This window comes from Harpia harpyja, chromosome 11, assembly GCF_026419915.1.
Source record: "Harpia harpyja isolate bHarHar1 chromosome 11, bHarHar1 primary haplotype, whole genome shotgun sequence".
NCBI lineage: Eukaryota > Metazoa > Chordata > Aves > Accipitriformes > Accipitridae > Harpia > Harpia harpyja.
The window spans coordinates 42,883,340-42,903,822 of NC_068950.1; the positions used below are offsets into that span (position 1 = coordinate 42,883,340).

The 20,483-nt window shown below is 41.2% G+C and overlaps 1 protein-coding gene across 13 annotated transcripts in view; it reads right to left on the minus strand.

The window, feature by feature from the left end:
- DOCK7 (dedicator of cytokinesis 7) overlaps positions 1-20,483 on the minus strand; it is a 110,674-nt gene that overhangs the window by 25,718 nt on the left and 64,473 nt on the right. For 5 of the 13 annotated variants that reach the window (XM_052802628.1, XM_052802627.1, XM_052802626.1 and 2 more), the window contains exons 17-32: positions 20,092-20,230; positions 19,792-19,893; positions 19,421-19,507; positions 18,398-18,629; positions 16,927-17,091; positions 15,809-15,978; positions 11,682-11,774; positions 10,381-10,470; positions 9,270-9,365; positions 9,025-9,165; positions 8,759-8,872; positions 7,562-7,732; positions 6,646-6,785; positions 2,453-2,622; positions 1,467-1,621; positions 371-553 (exon numbers count right to left, since the gene is read on the minus strand). In XM_052802628.1, the coding sequence (XP_052658588.1) occupies positions 371-553; positions 1,467-1,621; positions 2,453-2,622; positions 6,646-6,785; positions 7,562-7,732; positions 8,759-8,872; positions 9,025-9,165; positions 9,270-9,365; positions 10,381-10,470; positions 11,682-11,774; positions 15,809-15,978; positions 16,927-17,091; positions 18,398-18,629; positions 19,421-19,507; positions 19,792-19,893; positions 20,092-20,230 (2,248 nt within the window). The remainder of the gene's footprint in view (positions 1-370; positions 554-1,466; positions 1,622-2,452; positions 2,623-6,645; positions 6,786-7,561; positions 7,733-8,758; positions 8,873-9,024; positions 9,166-9,269; positions 9,366-10,380; positions 10,471-11,681; positions 11,775-15,808; positions 15,979-16,926; positions 17,092-18,397; positions 18,630-19,420; positions 19,508-19,791; positions 19,894-20,091; positions 20,231-20,483) is intronic. The other 8 variants (XM_052802633.1, XM_052802632.1, XM_052802631.1 and 5 more) reach the window with 3 other exon arrangements.

Below are 20,483 nucleotides of genomic sequence, written 5' to 3' on the forward strand. Positions count from 1 at the left end.
GGAATACAGGTTTAGTTGCTAGCTGGATAACCTACCCAGACTCCAGCATCGCTACAGAAACCTCTCCTTGTTGATAGTAAGCAAAATGACCAAGAGCTATCCCCTTTCCCTGCAGCAGTTCCCAGATGAGTGGCAAGCAGCACAAACTGCTTAAGAAGAACAAGGCACAGACACTTGCATGGCTGAAAAGTAAACATGGAAAAAGGCTAGAGGTTGTACAGAGACATGCTTAGCCTTGGGATTTTGAATACAGGAAATACTTAGGAGAGAGCAGGAAATGCCTTTCTGCAGTCGTGTAAAGGATGGGAGTGTAAAGTTCCTCAGCAAGCCCTAGAAGGAACTTCAGGAGGTTTAAACGATATAGCAGTACCTTGTATTCAAAGCAGGATACGCAAAGATAAAGCAAATCCAGCAGGCGATTGAGCTGCAACACTGACAGGTCTGTGAACCATTTCTGCAAGACACTTTCATCTGCGTTCTTGAGCACCCACAAGAGACAGATCAGAAGGCTGCGGCTGGACTCTGTTGAGAAGGTGGAGTGCTGCCTGCCACTCTAAAACAGACAGGTCAGTACATTTGCCACACTGTATTTCATGTCCAAACACTTCAATCATCACTAAAAGGATCTGCACCAGCTACCACCCCAGCCTAAATAATTACTAAATAGGAACAGAAGGTGAATAGACATTTTTTACTAACAACCAGGAGACACATATTTCTCTTTCTCAACCCAACAGCTCAGTGGAGCCCACAGATAGTCAGGCCACAAGAGTGAAGCAGCAGTTTGAACCAAAATAATCACATTATGTGAATGAGTTTCTGTTCAGGCAGCAAACACCCACTTCCCTCAAGATGCCTTTAATAACCTCCAGCAGGTTAACAGCTAAGCAGAGGGGGTCCATTCATTATCTTATGTATGTATCAGTGTCTCACTTTGAGTGCATGTAAAACCCAGCAAAATGGGATCTTAATTCAGGAGTAAAGGGAGGAGGAGGGAGAAATGGAAGGGCCTGCCTGCTACTGGAATCAGGAGGATTCCCTCCCTGTGCAGAGAACAGGGGAAATGGCCCATTTATGTCTTCAGCTAGGTGGGATTTAGATGTGGTAGGAATTTTTGCTTAGGGCTTACAGCTCATAATGACTATGGCACTTCATAGAGCTTTTATCAGATTGTTTCAGAAAAAGTGAATCTTTATCAGAAAAGAGAATTCTTCCATTTTCTGAGGTTTGTTGATTTTTATCCCTCCTTGGCATTTTCTTATACCCTCTCCAAGACATGCACAACAACATGCAAGCGTGGTTTGTTCCCCCTTGTCTTTCACCCTCTGCCTCCCTGTGTAACACCCAGCTGCAAACTGATGTGAGTCCCTATCACTCACTGATCAGCCCCACAAGACCTGCATGCGTAAATATTTGCTTATTGACACAGACTGAGAGTCAAGGAATAGGGAGAGATGGTTTTGTACCGATGAGGTGAGTAGAAAACTGCTGGGCCGGGTGAGCTGAGGGACCGATGTTCCTGCAATGGCCATGGCAACTGTCTGGCTTATCATGCTTCCACCCTCGCTTTCGTAATCATCAACAGCAACGCAGCTTGGTCTCCCTCGCTGATTGTGACTCTCTGCCGAGAAACACGTGCATCTAGTCAATCCCCAAATTCAAAGTTTCTCTCCCCAGCCTCCCTCCGCAGTGCTAGTTTCATTGAACTGTCTGGGAATGCAAAAATGAAAATCATCACACTCATGGGGTCCTGCAAGTAAACAGGAATATTATTTGAGGTCATACAAAGCAAAGAAAACAACAATTTTCAAATGCAACCTACACAACCTCAGTATCTCGAACCCTTCTGAAAACAGACCTTTTGTCCCTTTGAATACTTCACTCCAAATCCTTACTTGCAGCTTTATTGTGTCATTAAACTCAAAGAATGTAGAAGACAACTCCAAATTCCAAACTATTCCAGATTGGACTCCCTGCCCTGATTTGAAATAACCCACCTCTGCTGCTCTTCAGGACGCTTTGCAAAGCACCCCTGAAATGAACTGCTGACAGAGCACATACTAAGAAGAAGAAGAGGAAATCTGCTTATCCTTTGGAATTGTTATGGAAATTGTATGGTACGTGGGGTGACTTTTTAAAGCAGGTCAGAAACACAGAGGGAGGCTGGCTATGCAAATACAGTAGCTAGCCAGATGTAAACTAAAATGCATTGCTAGTTTTTCGCTTCATGCAAACAAGTGGGCAAATGCAGCTTTTGAGTGTTAACAGTCATTGAAGATACATTTTGCAAGTGCAGTTTAGGAAGTGGATGTGAAAACATGTCAAAGCTATAATTCAGAAATAGAAACAAACTCATCCAACAATAAAGGGTTTCGTAGTTCAATTTTAGAACCCAAACACTCAAGTCTTGTGAGCAGATGAACGTATATTCAAAGCACAGAATATAAAATACCTGTAAAGTCATAAAGCTGAGGCACGGTCTCCATGATCACGCCAATCAGAGGTAGATACAGCATTGCCACCCGGGCCTTTACCTGTGGGTCAGCGTACCGCGGATCCGAGTCGTGACTGGACAGTAAATTGTGTACCATATTGATGACCTTCTTATGCAATCCAAATAAACTGTTAAAAGACAGTTGGGTCATGCAGATTAGTTAATATCTTCAAAGCAAACTACACTTTGTAACTAAGGGGCTTCAAAAAAGAAAAAAATCCTGGTTTTTATTTTTAACTTCACATAAACCGCCATTACACATGTTTTTTGAACTCCCATGTATTTTACAAATGGCTGGCTTTTCACTATGCCATATAAAATGTACAAAAATATCTTGTGGAGGTGCACACCCAATATGATGTGAACACTCTCACATTTTCCATACAAAAACAAAGCCCCAACTACTGCTATGCTGAAGTATCGAGTCTACTAAAGACCACTAGGAGAACTTAGGGAATACGGAAAACAGGGAGAGAAACTTGAGAGGACAGTGGGTTTAGCAAAACTATTCATTGTGGGGTTTTTTTGTTTCTATTTAACACCATTTACAGAAAGAAAAGCCCTCCTAAGACAGAAGATCGCTTGTATCAAATGATCAGGAAGTTTCTGCTTCAGTTCCCTGACCCCCCACGCAATTATTCAACTAAAACAGTAGATTACAGATCCATAATTCTGAATAAAAAGTGTCCAAAAAATGGAAGTGTAGAAGGAAAAAGAGCAAAAAATGGCCTTCCTCATTATTAAGATGCAAACGATAGCAAGGCCCAAGCACCATCCCCTTTTGCAGGGCACTCTGTGTGAGCCTACTCGGTGCTCATGCCTTAAAATCACAAACTCCCCTGAATCTCTCAAGAACTCGCTCTGCTCCTTTCAATTCCCTCAGCCACCACACAGAGGCAAAACTCTCTCAGAGCAAATAGCAGGTATCTCTGTAGCTATTTGCTTCTGTAGGCAAACCAGGCCAAGAAGACAACTTTACCCCATGCATGAAGCAGCCAAGGAAGCTCATACATTATGCATTAGCAAAACATAAGCTTCAGTGTTCAGACCTGAGGTATTAAAACAAGTGCGGAATTTCAGGCAGTATCCACTTTACCTGAAAAGTAGAGTTGAGTTCTGGTTAAAAAAGACGAGAGGGTTTGAGTGGATTGTTGGGGGTTTAAAATGATTAAAAAGACACCAGTACAGGTTAGGAGGACATTAGCTAGTTGTAGCTACACGTCTTTCCTGCGTTTTTTAATCAAGCCATAATGAGATCCTACAATTGCTTGTTTGTGTAATTAGTGGGACCCTTAACAACTAGGAAGGAAAGGCTTCTTTAAGTGACCGGTTCCTTCACATTAAGGTTAAAGAAAAGTCTTTGTATTATTTTGAAGAAGTGGCACCTAAGTTGTGTTTCTAACAGTTCAAGGGAAACTATCCTGCAGGCCATAGAACTGCACATAGGGAAAACACATCCAAATAAAGCAGCGTAATTCAAACCTCGGGCTACATGGGTTACTTTTTCACTTTTCCAGAATAGAGCAGGTACAGTGGTGGATTGATCCATAGAGAAGAGGAGGAAATATGGTCCCCTAATCTTTCTGGCTGATAATGCAATGAACTGATCTTGCCGCCCTCCAACCATCCCCTCTGTTATCTCAGCCCTGGCCTGAATTTCTGTCAACACCGCACACTTTTGGGAAACTAACTTTTGTCACTGAATACCGAGGGCCAAATTCCGATTTTCTCACTTCTGTCCTGTAACATCAGTCAATATGGGGAACACGGGCACTATGAAACAAGCAATATGAGTTAACTGTACTGTTACTGTACAGGACCTAGCACAGAGAGATCTCTCTAACGCACCAGCGTATCGCAGTCATTTCTGTCCAACTCAATCCAAAGAGTTCTTATAAATGGGTGAGCTAAAATTTAACATATTTTGCTAATGGAACAAAAAGAGCAAGGACAGAACACACGTAAGGCTCTGTATCACCTGTCAAGACCTAAGGCAAAGCTCTAACACAATAAGCAACTAGATGGACGTACCTCTCCACTCCTGCTGCAGGACAGGATAATGCAACTGGGAACAATTCTGAGCTTTTTTAAAATGGCAGCCCAAATATTTTAATGGCAGGCATGTCTGAACACTCTACTAATAACCTGCTGATGATACCATATGACCGTTAAAAGTCTTCACAGGCAAGGGAAGAGCAGATCTGAACAGACTGGTTTACTTTATATGGTGGATCTACCAGGGCAAATGCAGGTTGAAGCCTGAGAACAGCTAATAAGCTGCAAACTGCAAGTCATTCAGGAAAACAATAAAAAACAAATGTATTACTGGTTGTCCTGGTTTCAGCTGGGATAGAGTTAATTGTCTTCCTAGTAGCTGGTATAGCACTGTGTTTTTGAGTTTGGTATGAGAAGAATGTTGATAACACGCTGATGTTTTCAGTTGTTGCTAAGTAATGTTTAGTCTAAAGTCAAGGATTTTTCAGCTTCTCATGCCCACCCAGCAAGAAGGCTAGAGGGGCACAAGTTGGGAGGGAACACAGCCAGGACACCTGACCCAAACTGGCATTCCATACCATGTGATGTCATGCCCAGTATATAAACTGGGGGGAGTGGGGCCGGGGAGAATCGCCGCTCGGGGACTAACTGGGCATCAGTCAGCGGGTCGTGAGCAATTGCATTGTGCATCACTTGTATATTCCAATCCTTTTATTATTACTGTTGTCATTTTATTAGTGTTATCATTATCATTCTTAGCTGCTTCTTTTCTGTTCTATTAAACTGTTCTTATCTCAACCCACGAGTTTTACTTTTTTTCTGATTCTCTCCCCCATCCCACTGGGTGGGGGGGGAAGTGAGTGAGCGGCTGCGTGACGCTTAGTTGCTGGCTGGGGTTAAACCACGACGCTAGTATACACCTCCACCAAAATTCAGGAGCTTTGATCAAAATGCATCTCTGGAGCTGAACTGGTATCAGGGGGCTTTTTCTGCCTAGACAAGGTTTGAGAGAGGAGCTGTCTCCCCAGTGGACACCAGCAAGATCATGCTGATAGCTCCTTTGTGCAGCTGGGCAGAGATTACAATCCTGGTCCAAGCTTAAGTGCTGAGAATAGCAAGGTGGCAAGGTGAGAGAGCTCAAGAGGCAGGCAGGTGAGAACAGAAAGTCTGTGAAGAATGGGGGCAAATATGGTCAGAGACAGGACCTGATTTCTAACCAGTGAGCAGGATGTTCCTATGCTACAAAAAGGATTTCTGCAGACAGTGTATGTGGGTAAAGATTTGCTGCTTTTTCCATTTCAGGCCAAACAAATGGGACTGCAGTGTGTTATGTACATATACAAGGAAATATTCTAATTTATGGCATCACTTTCTTCTCCAACAGGAAACAGAATGAATGTTTAACTCCTGAGACCGCTTGGTAAAGGGGCAGAATTAACCATGAATCATCAGCATTTGTCGACTCGGCTGATATTCCTGAGTCCACCTTGAGAAAAATGCCTGCGAGAGAACTTAGGACTGTGGAAGCAATCAATAATTTCCATTGAAACCCATTTTAAAGAGGCAACGCAGAATACAGCCCTAAATAACACAAGTAACAGACTGGATGTCAGGACTACACGCTACACTCCTACTTCAGAAAATTATTTGCTGCGCAAGCCAGGCAAGTCACCGACAAACTCTGCATGCTTGACTCTAGCTGTCTATTTATGTAACCCGCAGGGGCCTCATCAATGCATAATTTACCTTTAAAAAGAGCTGGGAGGACCACAGGCAAAATACATTGTAACATTTAAAACCACCAGCAACAGAGACTTCCTAAATGTTGAAAATTATTTTCTTGTTACAATTGAGAAAAGCTATTTTCCTCTTAGAGCTCCAGCAGTGCCCCTGTGGCAGCTGGGGGCTCCAGCAGGAACCTTTTTCCCTTCTTCTCAGCTGGAAAAATGTGATTGAAATCATGTTTACAGAGTCAGGCCTAAGGAAGTAAGAAATATGACAGGTAGGGAGAAAGAAGAGGGTTCTTAAAGAACTGGTCTCTTATATTCTCAGCTCACAAATTTACATCAATTCTGGCCATGACAGAACTTGCTTTGTATCCACCGTTTGCTTGGAATTACAGAAAACTCTGGGGGAAAAAAATTGTAAAGATTTACCCTTCTGCATCAGGATCTAAAATGACAGCCAGTTCTGTTAACACAAGCCCAGCCAAGTAATGCTGTTGGCGGAAAGGCACAGACAATTCAAACATATTTGCAATCTTCTGGTCTTGGACATTTGTGGAGAACCCAGAACTCTGAAAAAAAATCAAGTTTCAGAAGTTGCATAATGAGGCCCCTTGAAACACAGAGTCAAAGGTTATGAAATACACTAGAAACAGTTTTCAGAATGAAAGACAATCTCACACAAACTGCCTTTTTCCTTTTTTGTTTGGATCTAGGCACATCTACTTACATTACATTCAAGCTCACTAACTCTTCCATTAATCCTGTTTGTTGTTATTGCCTTCCCACCCACAGGGCAGGCTCTAGGGAAGTTAAGCCAAATAACCTTTAAGAGTGGCTTAGTTGAACTTTTAACTCAGGTATGGATGCTCTTATTCAGGCTAAAGAGGGCTTTAATTTGATTTAGTTTACATAACTTTGCAACTAATTAATCCACTTGAATAACACGCTTGCTAATTTAAATTACTTTTTCTGAGCAGGCTAGGACTAAGCTACAGTGCGCTAGAAAGACCCTTGTTTTGTAAGAAAAGGGTAACACTGGACAGACCGTTTTCTTTAATGGCTCATTTATGGTCACGTGTTTGTCCAATATAGGAGGGGACTAGGTCCCTAAGGACAGTGTGTGGTCTCTACAAGGATAGGGATACGGGCATTCTTTTTTCAATAATAAAAGATCAAAAGAAGTCAAAACCTATGTGGCAGGAAAAACTAATTTCTAAATAAACACTTCCAAAAAACATCAGCAAGCAGAGACTGAACATACAGGTGGTTCAACTGCCTCATACGATTTAAGTCTCAGAACAAAGCTCAGCTTGCATTTCCACAAAGGATCTTTGTCACAGTGTACCTGAGAAGTTGCTGAAGACACAGAGGGTGATGGAGATGCAGGTGGTGTGAGCAAGCTGCAGGGTAAATTCAAGGTGACGTAGTGTTCATGGCTGCAGATGATGCGAAGGAAGTCCAGCCTCAAAGATGCCAGGTTACTTGGATTTGTTAAGGAATACAGCTTTGAAGACACCTGGCAAGTTTAGCCCATAAAATTGCAGTTAGCACCAAAAGAGAGTATAAATGTAGCACGAGCCCCCCTGTCCCACCACTGCTCCCAAAAAACACTTCCAAAGCAAGAACTGAAGAGCTTGATATCATTAAATGGTCGCATCCACATCACTTCTTTGTGCTACAGATTAAACTTCTGATGTGCAGGAGCCATACACATCCCAGCCAACAGGATATGTATCAATACAAAATGTACAGAACAGCCATATTTATGTAACAAATAAAGAACTACGTACTTCACACATGATACCCACATCCTTTTGATTTCGGTAGGGAGTTGTGAGAATTGGGTCCACACAAGTGTGATGCATTAACAGGTCAAAGATGCAGGTTGGCTAATACACAGTAGGCAACAAAGCTCAAGTACTATTGCTGTTCTTGCCCCTTACATAAAATGTTTTAGACTGCAGCAAAAATGAGGCTAAGCCTAAGCTCCTGATACCTTGTCATCTCCTTTGCACACAGTGTCAGCACGGATGTTTGTAGTCAAATGAAACTTTGTGGTTCGAGGCGATTTCCCTGCCACAACATTGCGAGTAAGCTTCCCAATGCATAACATAGGAACCCTCCTTATGGGGGAGGAGACCCTGCATTCTCGGAAGGATGGAAGGGGACCTTGGTGATCAATATGATCATGCAGGGTCAATGTGTCCTTGAGAGACCTGCTGACAAACCATAACAGTCTGAGCTCCCTCACAAAACCTCCTACTAATTTTTGATTCGATTACTCTGAGCGTGGTGAGCAGAGAGAATAATTCTTCCTTCCTGCTGCATGTCCATTCACTCAAGGGAGTTACTGCTAATTTGCATATAAGACTGTAATCAGAGAGGCGTAAACTATAAATCACCACTGAGAATGCCTAGCTTGCTCTAAAAAGACCTGAATAGCAGAATTCTGTGTCCATACTTTACTGTCTCTCCAAAGAAAGTTAGAGTAACAGGCTATGCTACGGTTCACAGTTAAGTCATAACATTTATCTGCATTCACCTGTTTGTAGCAGGTCTTAATAAGAGCAAAAACAAATCCTCTGTCCATGATAGACAACAGGTCATTGAGGAAAAATGCAAGACTGGTGTTGAGCCTTTCGACCATTTCTGTATCCTAGAGAGAAGGAAGAGAAAAACAGGAAAGAAAATGAAGAGCAGCACACTGTAAGTTTTCAAACAATTCCTGATCTAGGCACCAGCAAACAACACGCAGGAGGTCTGGTGCCTGAGCTCTGACCGGGGTTCAGTTTAATTGTTTGCCATTACCTTCTGAAACCGAGAGACTATATCACCGGCAATTGTGCTGACCAAAGCAGTTACATCATCCATGAAACGCTCAGGAAAACGATTCTTTCTTGGCGCATCCAGTTTGTCAGCAAAATACAAATGATGCACCATGCTCTTCACCTATAGGAATATAAATTACAACAAAGTCACTTGCAGTTGTTGCTGTTTGTGTTTTAAAACTATGAACTGTAAGACAATAAGCAAGGTGTTTCCAGTTTGCTCACCATCAGCTCGAAGAAGAACCAGGCCTGCTGTAGGGCTGCCTCCCGCACGCTCCCGCTGCACACAACCCACTGTAGGGCCAGCTCTTCGTGAAAAAGCTACACAGATTCAAATCCAGAGTTAGCCCGAGCCTCAAGATCAGCTCACAAAACAGTCCGCATGAGAAATGGTAGCACGGGCCATGGAAAGTATGGCAAACAATGAGGGTAAGCAAAATAAATAACTGGGAACATGACGGCAGTGGTGGCATCCCTTAAAGAAATCCCCAACTAACAATGAAGGATGATATTATGATATGTGATGTGAGAAACATTTCACAGCATCTTGCTCCAAAATTGAATTTCAAGTGTCAAAAGAATTCCCCCCCCCCCCCAAAAAAAAAAAGTTTGGTGCTCAAATTAGTTTAGTTTAAAAGTCTACCTTTCTGCCTGGTCTGATTTTTGCAGGAAAAAGGAGTAAAAAGTGGACATATAAAGCGATTTGTACAAAGATGTATATTTACTGTGAGAAAGGACTTAAAACAGTAAGAAAGAAACATGGGGCTAAGAAACAGCTTTTTGATTTTTTTTCTTGAGAGGACCAACCCACAGACTGGACGTTGTCAGTGTTCACATTTTCGTTACACAAAAAGTCAGGCATTTTGTCTTTCTGACATTGTTTAGTAGGATCTCATCTCCTCTAAAGGAGTGCACTTTCCAAGTAACTCCCATTCACTTTCTGGAGTCACTTTGGATTAACACCTATATAACTGAGTTCAGCACACATCTGTAATGCTAGCCATCTAACACATTATAATTTTGCACACAAGAATGTACCATTTACGTGCCTAGACAGTGCTATCCATATTTTTTGAAAGCCAGTAATAAACTGGCTCCAAACACTATGGACATTAAATCAGACAAGCTACTCCTGATCATTTTATTCTTCCCAATTCAACTCTGTTGGAATACTTCATATTCACTACAGCCTGGATATTCAGAGGTGCTAAGCAACAGCAGCTCCTAATGACCTCAGAAAAAATCAGGCTATAAATAAAAGAATAGTTTGCATCATGTTTTCAGAATGACTTGACCTCCCTGCCCCACAATATCAATTGTCTTCACTGAAATCTACCTTTTTAGTTGGTAATCGTCCTGTTAATGTTTGTAAGAAACTTGACGTCTCAGTGTGCGAAGACATACGATTACAACTTCGATCCGTAGCCTACGGAGTGGAGATGAATGAATGATGACAGGACATTAAAGTTTGCTGTGGATGGGTTTTGCAGCTCAAGGACAATGTACGTTTACAAAAATACTGTTCCAACTGTAGGCTTTTACTGTCTTTACACCTTTTTATGCATTCTCAAACTCTTACTCATTTACAGTTTTGGTTTAAACAAAATGACAGTACTTTTTATTGTTTTAAGACATACAGGCTATTTAAATAACTGCATGTTCTTATGCACAAAGACACTTAATGCTGCAAAGCATGAAACCTTTTCATCATTGTATTTTATCAACATGCATACGTCAAGGAGGTAATACTTGTAATTTCAGTCCATACCTCTCAATCTACCAGACACCAAGCACGTGGGGATGTAACCCACAGCGACGCTGCTACTGGCACAGGGAATGAGAAAATTACTGAAGTTCTGTTTCTGATGGAAATAATTTGCCATGAGTGCAAGTGAACTCAGACTAAATATTTCTGCAAGACTGATAAACTTGAAAGGAGGTACAGTTGAGAGGTACGTTCAAGGCAACCATGCAGTGGAAAGCAGCAGGCAATAGGGGCTAAATAAATTAACTCTGACTGAAGCTGCTATAAAGTTTTCATACTTTGCAACACAGAACAGATATAATTGGCCCTAGCAAGTCACTGGCTCCAGCATTCAAATTTACATGTTTTAAGAGAGAATTTTACATGTGGTAATCAATTTTGGTTCAACAATATTCCACTCAAACAGTCATGAAGGATTACTTGATGATGAATATTAAATGCTTGATGAAAATGGCAAAATGGTTCACAACATCAAAAGAAATGGCAAACATGGACAAAACTATGAAGCTGTGATTAATGTTCCCACTTAGAAATGTGCTCCACCTGAAGCTGAAACTAGTGTTAGAGAGAGAGAGAGAGAGAGAAAGAAAAGAAAAGAAAAGCAGTCACAGCATTTACATTTCACAGACCAGCAACCACTGAAATGAAAGAAGGGGACATGTTCACGCATTTTGAGGTTTTTCATGCAGTGTGGTGAGGTGGTGGGGGAGAAGATGCTAATTTATAAAATAAAACTCACAAAGTTTTCAAGGAATAAATAAATAATAAAAAATAACAAACCACCAAAATCGGAGTATACACTGAAAGGAAGATATTCTACAGGGAAACATCAGGGAAAACAAAGCCAGAAAAACCTCTACCGAAGACACCACCTGTGTTGACTCTGCACTTGGGCTGGGGTTGGATCCCCATGGGGCTGCTTTTGGACCACCAGTGTTTACCCAGGAATTGGAGCGGTCTAAACCCTGGGCATGTAATAGAAAGCAGTTGGGAAAGGAAAGAAATATTACATGTTGCATGCCATACAGTAGTCAAAGTTTAGTCCTGAAAAGCAATCAAACCGGGTACACTGCAAACACATCATCAGTTAGCACTGTTAAAGCAGCCTGAATTCTCAGGTGTCTGTTGAGACATTTTAGTCCAGAGGATTATTTTATATCTCATCACGCACATACACCACATTAATACTGTCGACAGCTCTGGTCCAACCTGTCCTATCTGTAATGCTTGACATTCAAAACCTATCCTCTTCCTGAAAAATCCCACTCCTTCTTTGATCAGTTTAAACCCATCCACTTCAGTAGATGGAGCCAGCATAGATTTACAGTGCGACAGAGGAAAACTGGCGCACAGATGTGTAAACCACAAAGGATGCTCTCTGAGGTTTCCAGCACTTTTCGGGTAGACTGCTTGTTAGCCCACAGTTTATAAGCTCTACACCTCTTATAGAAATGCTGAGAAACCTTGAAGAGACTGACTGTCAGCTCTCACAGGGTTTCCTACTCATGGAATGAAAGTTCAGCACTGCTGGCAGAGTAACCCTGTGAACAGGATTTCACATGGACACTCGGGTATTTTCTCTGGGCAGTCTGGCTAAGAGAGGAAAGAGCACATACCTTTTCTGGACCAACCTGCTCTGCCAAGCAAAATATTTGAAAAATCATCCTGCTTTTTAAAAGCTCAATCTAGTTTGCACTCCAAATTCTACTCCTGCAACGGATCATATGGGCAAAATTACTGTGAATCCCTCCTCTCTCTCTCTCTCTCCACCCCCTTCTCCTCTCAGGACACTCAGAAAGAAGAAAAACAAAAATTTAAACTTGTATTTGTCACCCAGGCTGCTCCCAAGTCAGGAACATTCAGTGGGATGCAGTGGACTTTCCTGGGTCCCAGCAACCAGCTCTAATGGAGGCAGTTTTGCAAAGCCACAAGTGAATAGCAGTTCCTTATAAATTCCACACATTGGTTTCAACCCTCATCTGAGCAAGAGCTTTCTTCCTGGTTTTCATGCCAACCTAGGGCTTTTTCCCAAGACATGAAGCAAAGGTGCAGCCCACTTCATCACAGCAATTATCATCAGCTGCAAAGTCCACCAAGCCTAACAATCTATTTCTCTCAGCAAAGAAAAATCCACCTCCAGGTTGAACCCAGCATCAGAGCTGTAGCCTGGGATTCAAACCATTAATCCACTGAGCTATCCTCTATGCAGAGTACAGCAATGCTGTAATTTTGCTTAAGATGTCCAATAAAAAAAAATACTGAACACATAAGGAGAGTGTTTTAATCTCAATTCCTTTTTAGAAGAAATGAATCAAAGCTCTCTGCCCTGCTCCAACCCATAAACACGCTTTATTTTGCTCACAGTGAATTAAAGTCAAAAGGACTTTGCAGAATGCTGAACTAAGCTCATGTTTTGTAAAATCAGGTCTAATTTTGAAAATGCCTTTATCACACTTACATTTCTGCTCACAGGCTTTCTAATCATGCCACTCTGGTTCTGAGGATAAAGTTAAACATATACTGAGTTTGCAGAAGCAGAAGTCATTTTGTAAAAATCTGACAAGGGAAAGATTCTTCCCTCTTTGGAAAATAAAAGAGTACAAGAGCTTCTTCTTGCTTGGCAGAGTCACTCAAAAGTTCACAAAACTGCTATTAAATTCTGTTCTATCTCTGGGGTTCAACCTGCAGCTGGATCTGTGCAGGACCATAACACACATTTGTGAAAATCCACTGTCAGAGCAACGAAACTCCACAATCTTTTCTGTTTTTTTCCCAGCACACCTCCAACATTTCAGGAACTCTTAAAGCATAAAAATCTCACCATAGGTCTTTTTAGATGCTTAATAAATTTGCTTTAGTAGGGAATAAAATTTACATGGCCTCAAATCACAAATGAAGGCATAATAAGTGACAGACCTAAAACCTCCTCTCTTTTGAAAATAAACAGCAATCTTCCAAATCCTGTAAAGGGGATGACTATTTGAATTTTCAAAATTAAGTAAGAAGCTGATAAAGGGGAGACTTAAAGCATATTTACCAAACCTACAAATATCATAGAATCATAGGATGGTTTGGGTTGGAAGGGACCTTAAACATCATTTAGTTCTAACCCCCCTGCCATGGGCAGGGACACCTTCCACTAGACCAGGTTGCTCAAAGCCCCATCCAACCTGGCCTTGTAATGTCTTACATTACAATAAAAAAACCAATACAGGACTGGAGTCTGAAGACTTCCATCAAACAACAAAACGCTATTGGTTTTTTTTTTAAAGCAGAAAGCCTCCCACAACAGATTCTAGTTTGAAATGCAGGTTCACTATTTAGGCATATGTGCTTAAGCCATTACTTGGCAAAACAGAATAGGAATTTTTGCACCCTTTCATTTATTTCAACATCTCAATAAGTAACTTATTTTTGTCTATTGATATTAACAAACAGAAATAATTATATTCAGCCAAAAGTCTGTATAGTCAGACTGAGCTTAATTTCTGATGCTCAGACTACCCTAAAAGAAAACTTTTCCCTCAACAATTATTCACAGAACAGGTTTTTCTTTAAAGCCTGGAGTACATCTCTAGAAGAAAGCCTCTCTTCATATTTTGTATCATGACATTATTCACTAAGCCAGCACGTGTTAAACTTCTGATAGCCTGTGTAAATTCCGTATGCACATTAGTGCCTATGGCATTTCACAAAAGGTCAGGGTTGTTTAATTAGCAAGATACTGAAGTGGTCTTTAAAATATTTTAAGACTTCTAAGTGCAAACTTTGATGTAAGAAATAATGATTTGCCTACCCACACTTCTTCAGCCTCTTATTTGGTCAGCAAATTATGTTGTTGTTCATTTAAAACTGGTAATCTCTTTCTGAAACTATGTTTTTCTTGCTCTTATAAAACCCAGGATGAACCAGCGTCAAGCCTGCCTGGTCAGGCTGATGGCTTTAACAAACTTACTCACTGATCTTCCGAAGGATCGAACATAACAGCTCTCTGAAAAGGCTCAGGAATTCATCTGTGCTGGAAGAGTGAAGGGTCACAGGCAGGGAAGCATCTCATCTTGGTGTAAGTGATCACAGTTTGAAGATTAAAAAAAGAGAACCCCAACCAAGCTAAGGCACCCCTCTCAGGGAAGGGAATTACCAACACAGCAGATTTGCCCTGGCTCATCCCACCTATTTCAGGCACAAAACTGAAGTGCTCAAATTGGGACTGTAGCAGTCCTATGTGCTTGCAATTCACCAGAGGTACAGGCCCTTCTGCAGGAGATGCGTGTACTGAGCCCTTAACGGCCGAAGTACGACCATGCAAGATGCTCTGCACTAATGTGCCCACACCAGAAAGTCACTTTTAGGTGTGAGGAGTCAGTGTGGGTGCAGAGTTAGCACACCACAAATCCACACTGCAGCTCAGCTGGCCTGACTATGGCTCACTCACTAACTAACCATCCAAAATCCTCTCTGGCCCGTGCAGGGACTAGGAATATTCCTGCTGTGCGCAAGGTACCTTCTCTGGACATAAGTAGTAAAGAAAGCATCTGAGCATCATTAGTCCTGAATGCAGAGGAGAAGAGAGAGTTTTGGTTTGGGAGGTAAGAGTTGGATCACAGGGTGGCAAGTTAGGGGATGCAAGGTTTGGGGAGACATAACAGCTGGTCAGAGGATACGGCTGCTGGCCATGTGAAAAGTGAGGTAGTAAAACCATTCTTGTCCTACTAGTCTTGGGGAGACAAGTCCAGAAGGACTCTTGCCCCTAGCCACAACACTTGTGGAAGTAACGCTGCCAGGATGGTCTCCGAGAAGTCAGAGAGATCAGCAACTATTTTCAAGGAGTGGAGTTTCAGTAGTGTTATCAGCAACTGCCAGAAGTCTGAGAAGGGGCCATTAGTAAGGACATCTTTTCATAGGAAAAAAAACATCACAAAAACTTCCCTGTTATTTCTTTAAAGACTAAATAAAAGATGCTGAAGTTCCTGTAAGACCCTCAGCAATGCATGTGTACCTTACTGCCAATGATCGAGCGAACTTCATCATCCGGCGAGGTGGGCGTCCCAGATATATCTGGGTTGCTGTTACTGAGGCTCCGTGAGCGGTTCAAGTTAAGGCTTGCTGGTCGGACAGCAGATCGAGCCATGGTGGCATAATGCACCGATCCCCCTAAGCCACCGGGACCTACGATGGTGTATGAAAGAACATCCAGTTAGACCATCAATCAGAGCTTTGTTGCCATGCTGCTTTACACCAGTCTGATGCAGCAAACCCTTTGGATAACCAGTAGGTCTGGCCCATAAGAAAATCTTCTCTGTGCCTTCCCCTGCCTGGTTCTCCAAGGCAAGCAGCAGGGAGAAAGGGATGGGACTAAAAAAAAGCTATTTTATCCACTGATTTGTGGGAAGCAGGAAGCTCCCTGTGGATGTAGGCAGCCAGTGTGAGGTATGTCTTTAGCTAGAGGGATATTTGCCAGACTTCAGACTCAAAAACCACCAAAGAACTGGGCACAAATTTAAGTACACAACCTTCCCAACACCTCTCCAAGGTTTTCCGCTCCATGCAAGAAGCAAGTGCTGTGCACAACAGTCCTTCCAAAGCCTAGTTTTCTGTGGCTGTCATTCACACCATCTCTTCCCCCATACAGATATATCCCTTGTTCTCAGTAGGGGTGGAATTAATTTGTTTCCCTCCTGTACCCAGACATGTGTTTTCAAGAATTTCACACTCCTTTGCCAGCTTATCAAGTCTTTCTGGAACTGGATGAAAGTCTGAAAGTAGTAGTGAAGGAGACTGGGAAGCAGGACAGGCCAAGAGCATACCACATCTGTCTACTTGCCACAGAAAACAAAACTAAAAAAAAACCAAACCAGTATTTTGCCATAATTTAAGCCTCATGGTCTTTCAGCCCTGACACTGTTATTTAAGATCATCAGATAGTTAAAACTCTGACATGGCTAACTGTAATTAAACTAATCTTGTACACGGTTACATTGGATCATAAGAGAAAGTCAGTAACAGGGCTTGGCAGGGAACCAGCCATGCAGTTGGAGCTCAAGAGCACCTGCCAGCAAGCAATTTCTGCTTGCTTTTAACAAACTGTGACTTGAAATAAAATGAAAAAAGAGCTACCTGGTGATGGTGAGTTGGGATAGGTATTTGGTAGGCGAAAAACATAATAAATATAGGAAGCAAGAAGGCTGTTTCTGCCATGCTGGTCCTGGTTTCCATCCAAGTTCTTGTGAAGTCTGTTTATGATTGATGCCATCGCTTCAAAAGATGCTTGGCCCAGGTTAACTGAAAGTAGTAAGTGAGGAGTTTGTTTTAGACTGCAGCAGTACCCATGAGCAAATCCTAAATGTGCATTTCGTCCACCTTCTAAAGGGTAAATGGTAAAGCTTGTAAGAGTATAGCAAGCATTTCTCATGAAAAACTGAACCTGGTATTTGAACTAGGTCTAATAAACAGCTTGACAGGAAGACAGGTGTTGCAGTGATAAGCTTCCACTTTTACTAATAAACTAATTTAATGAATTTAGGCCTGATTTCTGGAATCAGCCCAACTTTGGTCATCAACTGCAATGGTAACAAGATCAAGTCCTTGTTTAATTGACGAATAATATCCTTTGAATATTTATCATATTTTGCTCAGTTAATTATTTCCTCCATTTAAGCCTTAGCCAAAATATAAACTGTATCAAAAAGAACAATTCCATTCTGTTTTGGAAAAAAATCTGATCTAAAAATGAGTACAGAAATCTACAGACGGACCAAGGTAGATATTCTAAACAAATTAGGGATGGAGCAGATGGCAGCTGGAGACTGTACATCTTAGTTTTTTAAAAACTAGGCACTAATGTCCTCAATGCTCTATACAGACAAACTAAACCAATACAGAACACTTAAAGAGCGAAAGAGCTTTAAAACAAAAAATAAAAATTCAAGCAAAATTCTTCCCCAGAAAGATAACCTTTCTGAAATAAATGGTTGCTATTTTTAAAGCAGTGTTAGATACCTATATTCCATCATGTACAAACTCAAGTTTCCTATGAAAAATCCCAACTGCTATTTTAAATACTAATGATCTAATCCTGACTTCCACTTGAGATTTTTTTGTACTGCCAGAGCATACTCATAACAGGGAGCAAAAGGAGGCATTATTCATGCTGACAGTATCAGATCCACAATAGCTAGACAAATATACAGCATCTGTACCTTCTTATCTCACCTACTTCAAGATTTTCCAAGGTGACTAGTAAGGTTGAAATTCTTAGTTTTTGAATGTCAGTATGGAGACACCTCAGCAGGCTCCAGTACTAAGAAAATGCTGAGCATCCAACTCATGAAAGTCAGGCCCCTTTCTGGTGTCTCAATGTGGACACCAAATTACTAGTCATTCTTGAAAACCTTTGTATTAAATATTGCTCCTGTGTATATCACCACTGATCAGGAAGCCAGCATGTTTTATTTTGAAGATACATGGTATATTAGTGGCACTAAAATAAAGCATAAAAATGGACTTTTTCATTTCTACATAAATATGGTAAAATTGGAACTGTCAAACTTGCAGCTATGTAATTCTCTATAAAACTTAAATAGAATACCTATTTGGCCTGCAATGACAGGAGGTCTTACTACCAGAAGAATCAGTTTGTCAAGCAGGAGATGAAGAAATCGCACTACCGGCTCCAGTTGAGAGGAATTTAAAGCTGAAATGCTGCTCTTCAGTTCATTTTCCAAGTTGTTTTCCATAATTCTCATGTCTCCTATTCGCACAGGGAACATGTGCTCATCCAGAGCATGGACAAGTGCAAAGAACTTGTCAAGATAAGGGTCCTACACACAAGCAAAAAAAACAAAAAACAAACAAAAAAAAAAAAAACAAAAAAAACCCAAAAAAAACCAAAATCAGCAAGAAGCTCCGAAAGTAACTCCACTTTCTATGGATTTGTACCTCATGGATGGATTCTCTCCCTCATTCTTCTATCTGACCATTTAATCTCACAAAATTAGCAGAAACTCAACATCTTTGAGAGCTCTGCCCGTATGTCTAATTCAACTGAAATCAGCCAATGTTCAGAAGTTGTCAGGGCAAAACTAGAGGACCCACAGACTGTGTATTCTTAGAAAAACAGACAAAAATGCACTAAAATCATGTTACTATTTACAACACAAATAAAATACACAAAAAACATCGAATGACATACTGGGAATTAACAAAACAAAAGTCAAAATGATTTTCGTCTTTCTTTTCAGATCAAAGAAAGACAGATGAAAAATACATGGAGAAATAAAAGAAGTAGAGGGGAAAAACAACAAAACGTCATATGCCTGGACTGTATGTTAGATCTGTTGTATTAAACACAACAGTCTGAGGTCTGAAAACACTGTTGGCCATTCACTCCCTGTGAATAAAGGCCAAACTGCTCGTATTTTTAAGCAGAATTTCTCAGATATACTCACAGCAGAATGTGGAATAACAGGTCTGCTGGCTCAGAACTGAAAATGAGATTGTAATTCACTGCAAGTAATTATTATACTCTTCACAGTATCAACTCTGACAGTGTTTCAACTGTCAAAAGACTATCAAACTCTTTTTTATTACAATGACTACTCTCAACATTTACCTGAGTGTGGAGGGATGATACAGCAACAACCTCTACGTTGAAAACCCCTTTGTGGTTATCCACCCACTTCATTCCAGGGAGTGGAACCTGCAGGTTAACAGAAAGGTGAGTGAGGATGTGACAGAAAGCAGAGCTAAGGCACTTCTAATTAAAATTGCCATTTCTTTTAATTTTATTGTCAGATCACAAACACGTACCCACACACAAACATACACACACCTATCTAAACTTAGCAGTATTTAAGGGATAAATAACCTAAGAGTTAAAAATACACATGCACACACAATCACACACATATACGTACACATACATTCTTTGACTTTTTAACAGAAGTATTCTCCTGCTGATTTTCAGCGTGAAGAACAACTCACCTCTGGAGAAAGCACTGAATAAGCCTGTGGTGGTTTTTCCAATGAAACAGGAAGGCAGAACTGACCAGTCTTTAACCGTCCATTTTGAAGCATCGGTATCCACTTTAAGGAGAAGGAATTAACAAAAGAAAAAACAAAACCACACACTTCTTAAGGCTTTCTTGAACTTTGCAGCCTTGACTGTCAAATTATCAAATTCTACAATGGAGTATGAGTTGACAGTGATGCTAAACAAATTGCAAACAATTGCATTATGAATATATCCTGTGCTGAAAAACATAGAGACTGAAAGACACTCACGGTGTATCCGACTGGAGTCTCCAGGGGAGTGTTTTGTTTTTGTTGGCAACTGACATGGTAGAAAGTAAAAAGCAGGTGGTGGTGATCAGTTAAAGTGGCTGGAAGCTTAATCTTGATTTCTTCATGAAAATCAGGCGATCTGTGCAGAGACCAGACCCTCAACTGAGTCATCGATACTAACAGTGTGGTTTACTATCTTATGCTCAAGACCAAATCCTTTGAGTTAAAGTATCTGGAGGGAAGGCAGTATATGGACTATCCCAAGGGATTAAAGCTTCCCTTTCTGACCACCAAGGACTGGAAAAAATTCCAGTATGCATTTACAGTCCACAAAAAATGAAAGTGGCAGCCCCCTCCTCACACAGGCACTCTGAACTGCTCCCCACAAGTAA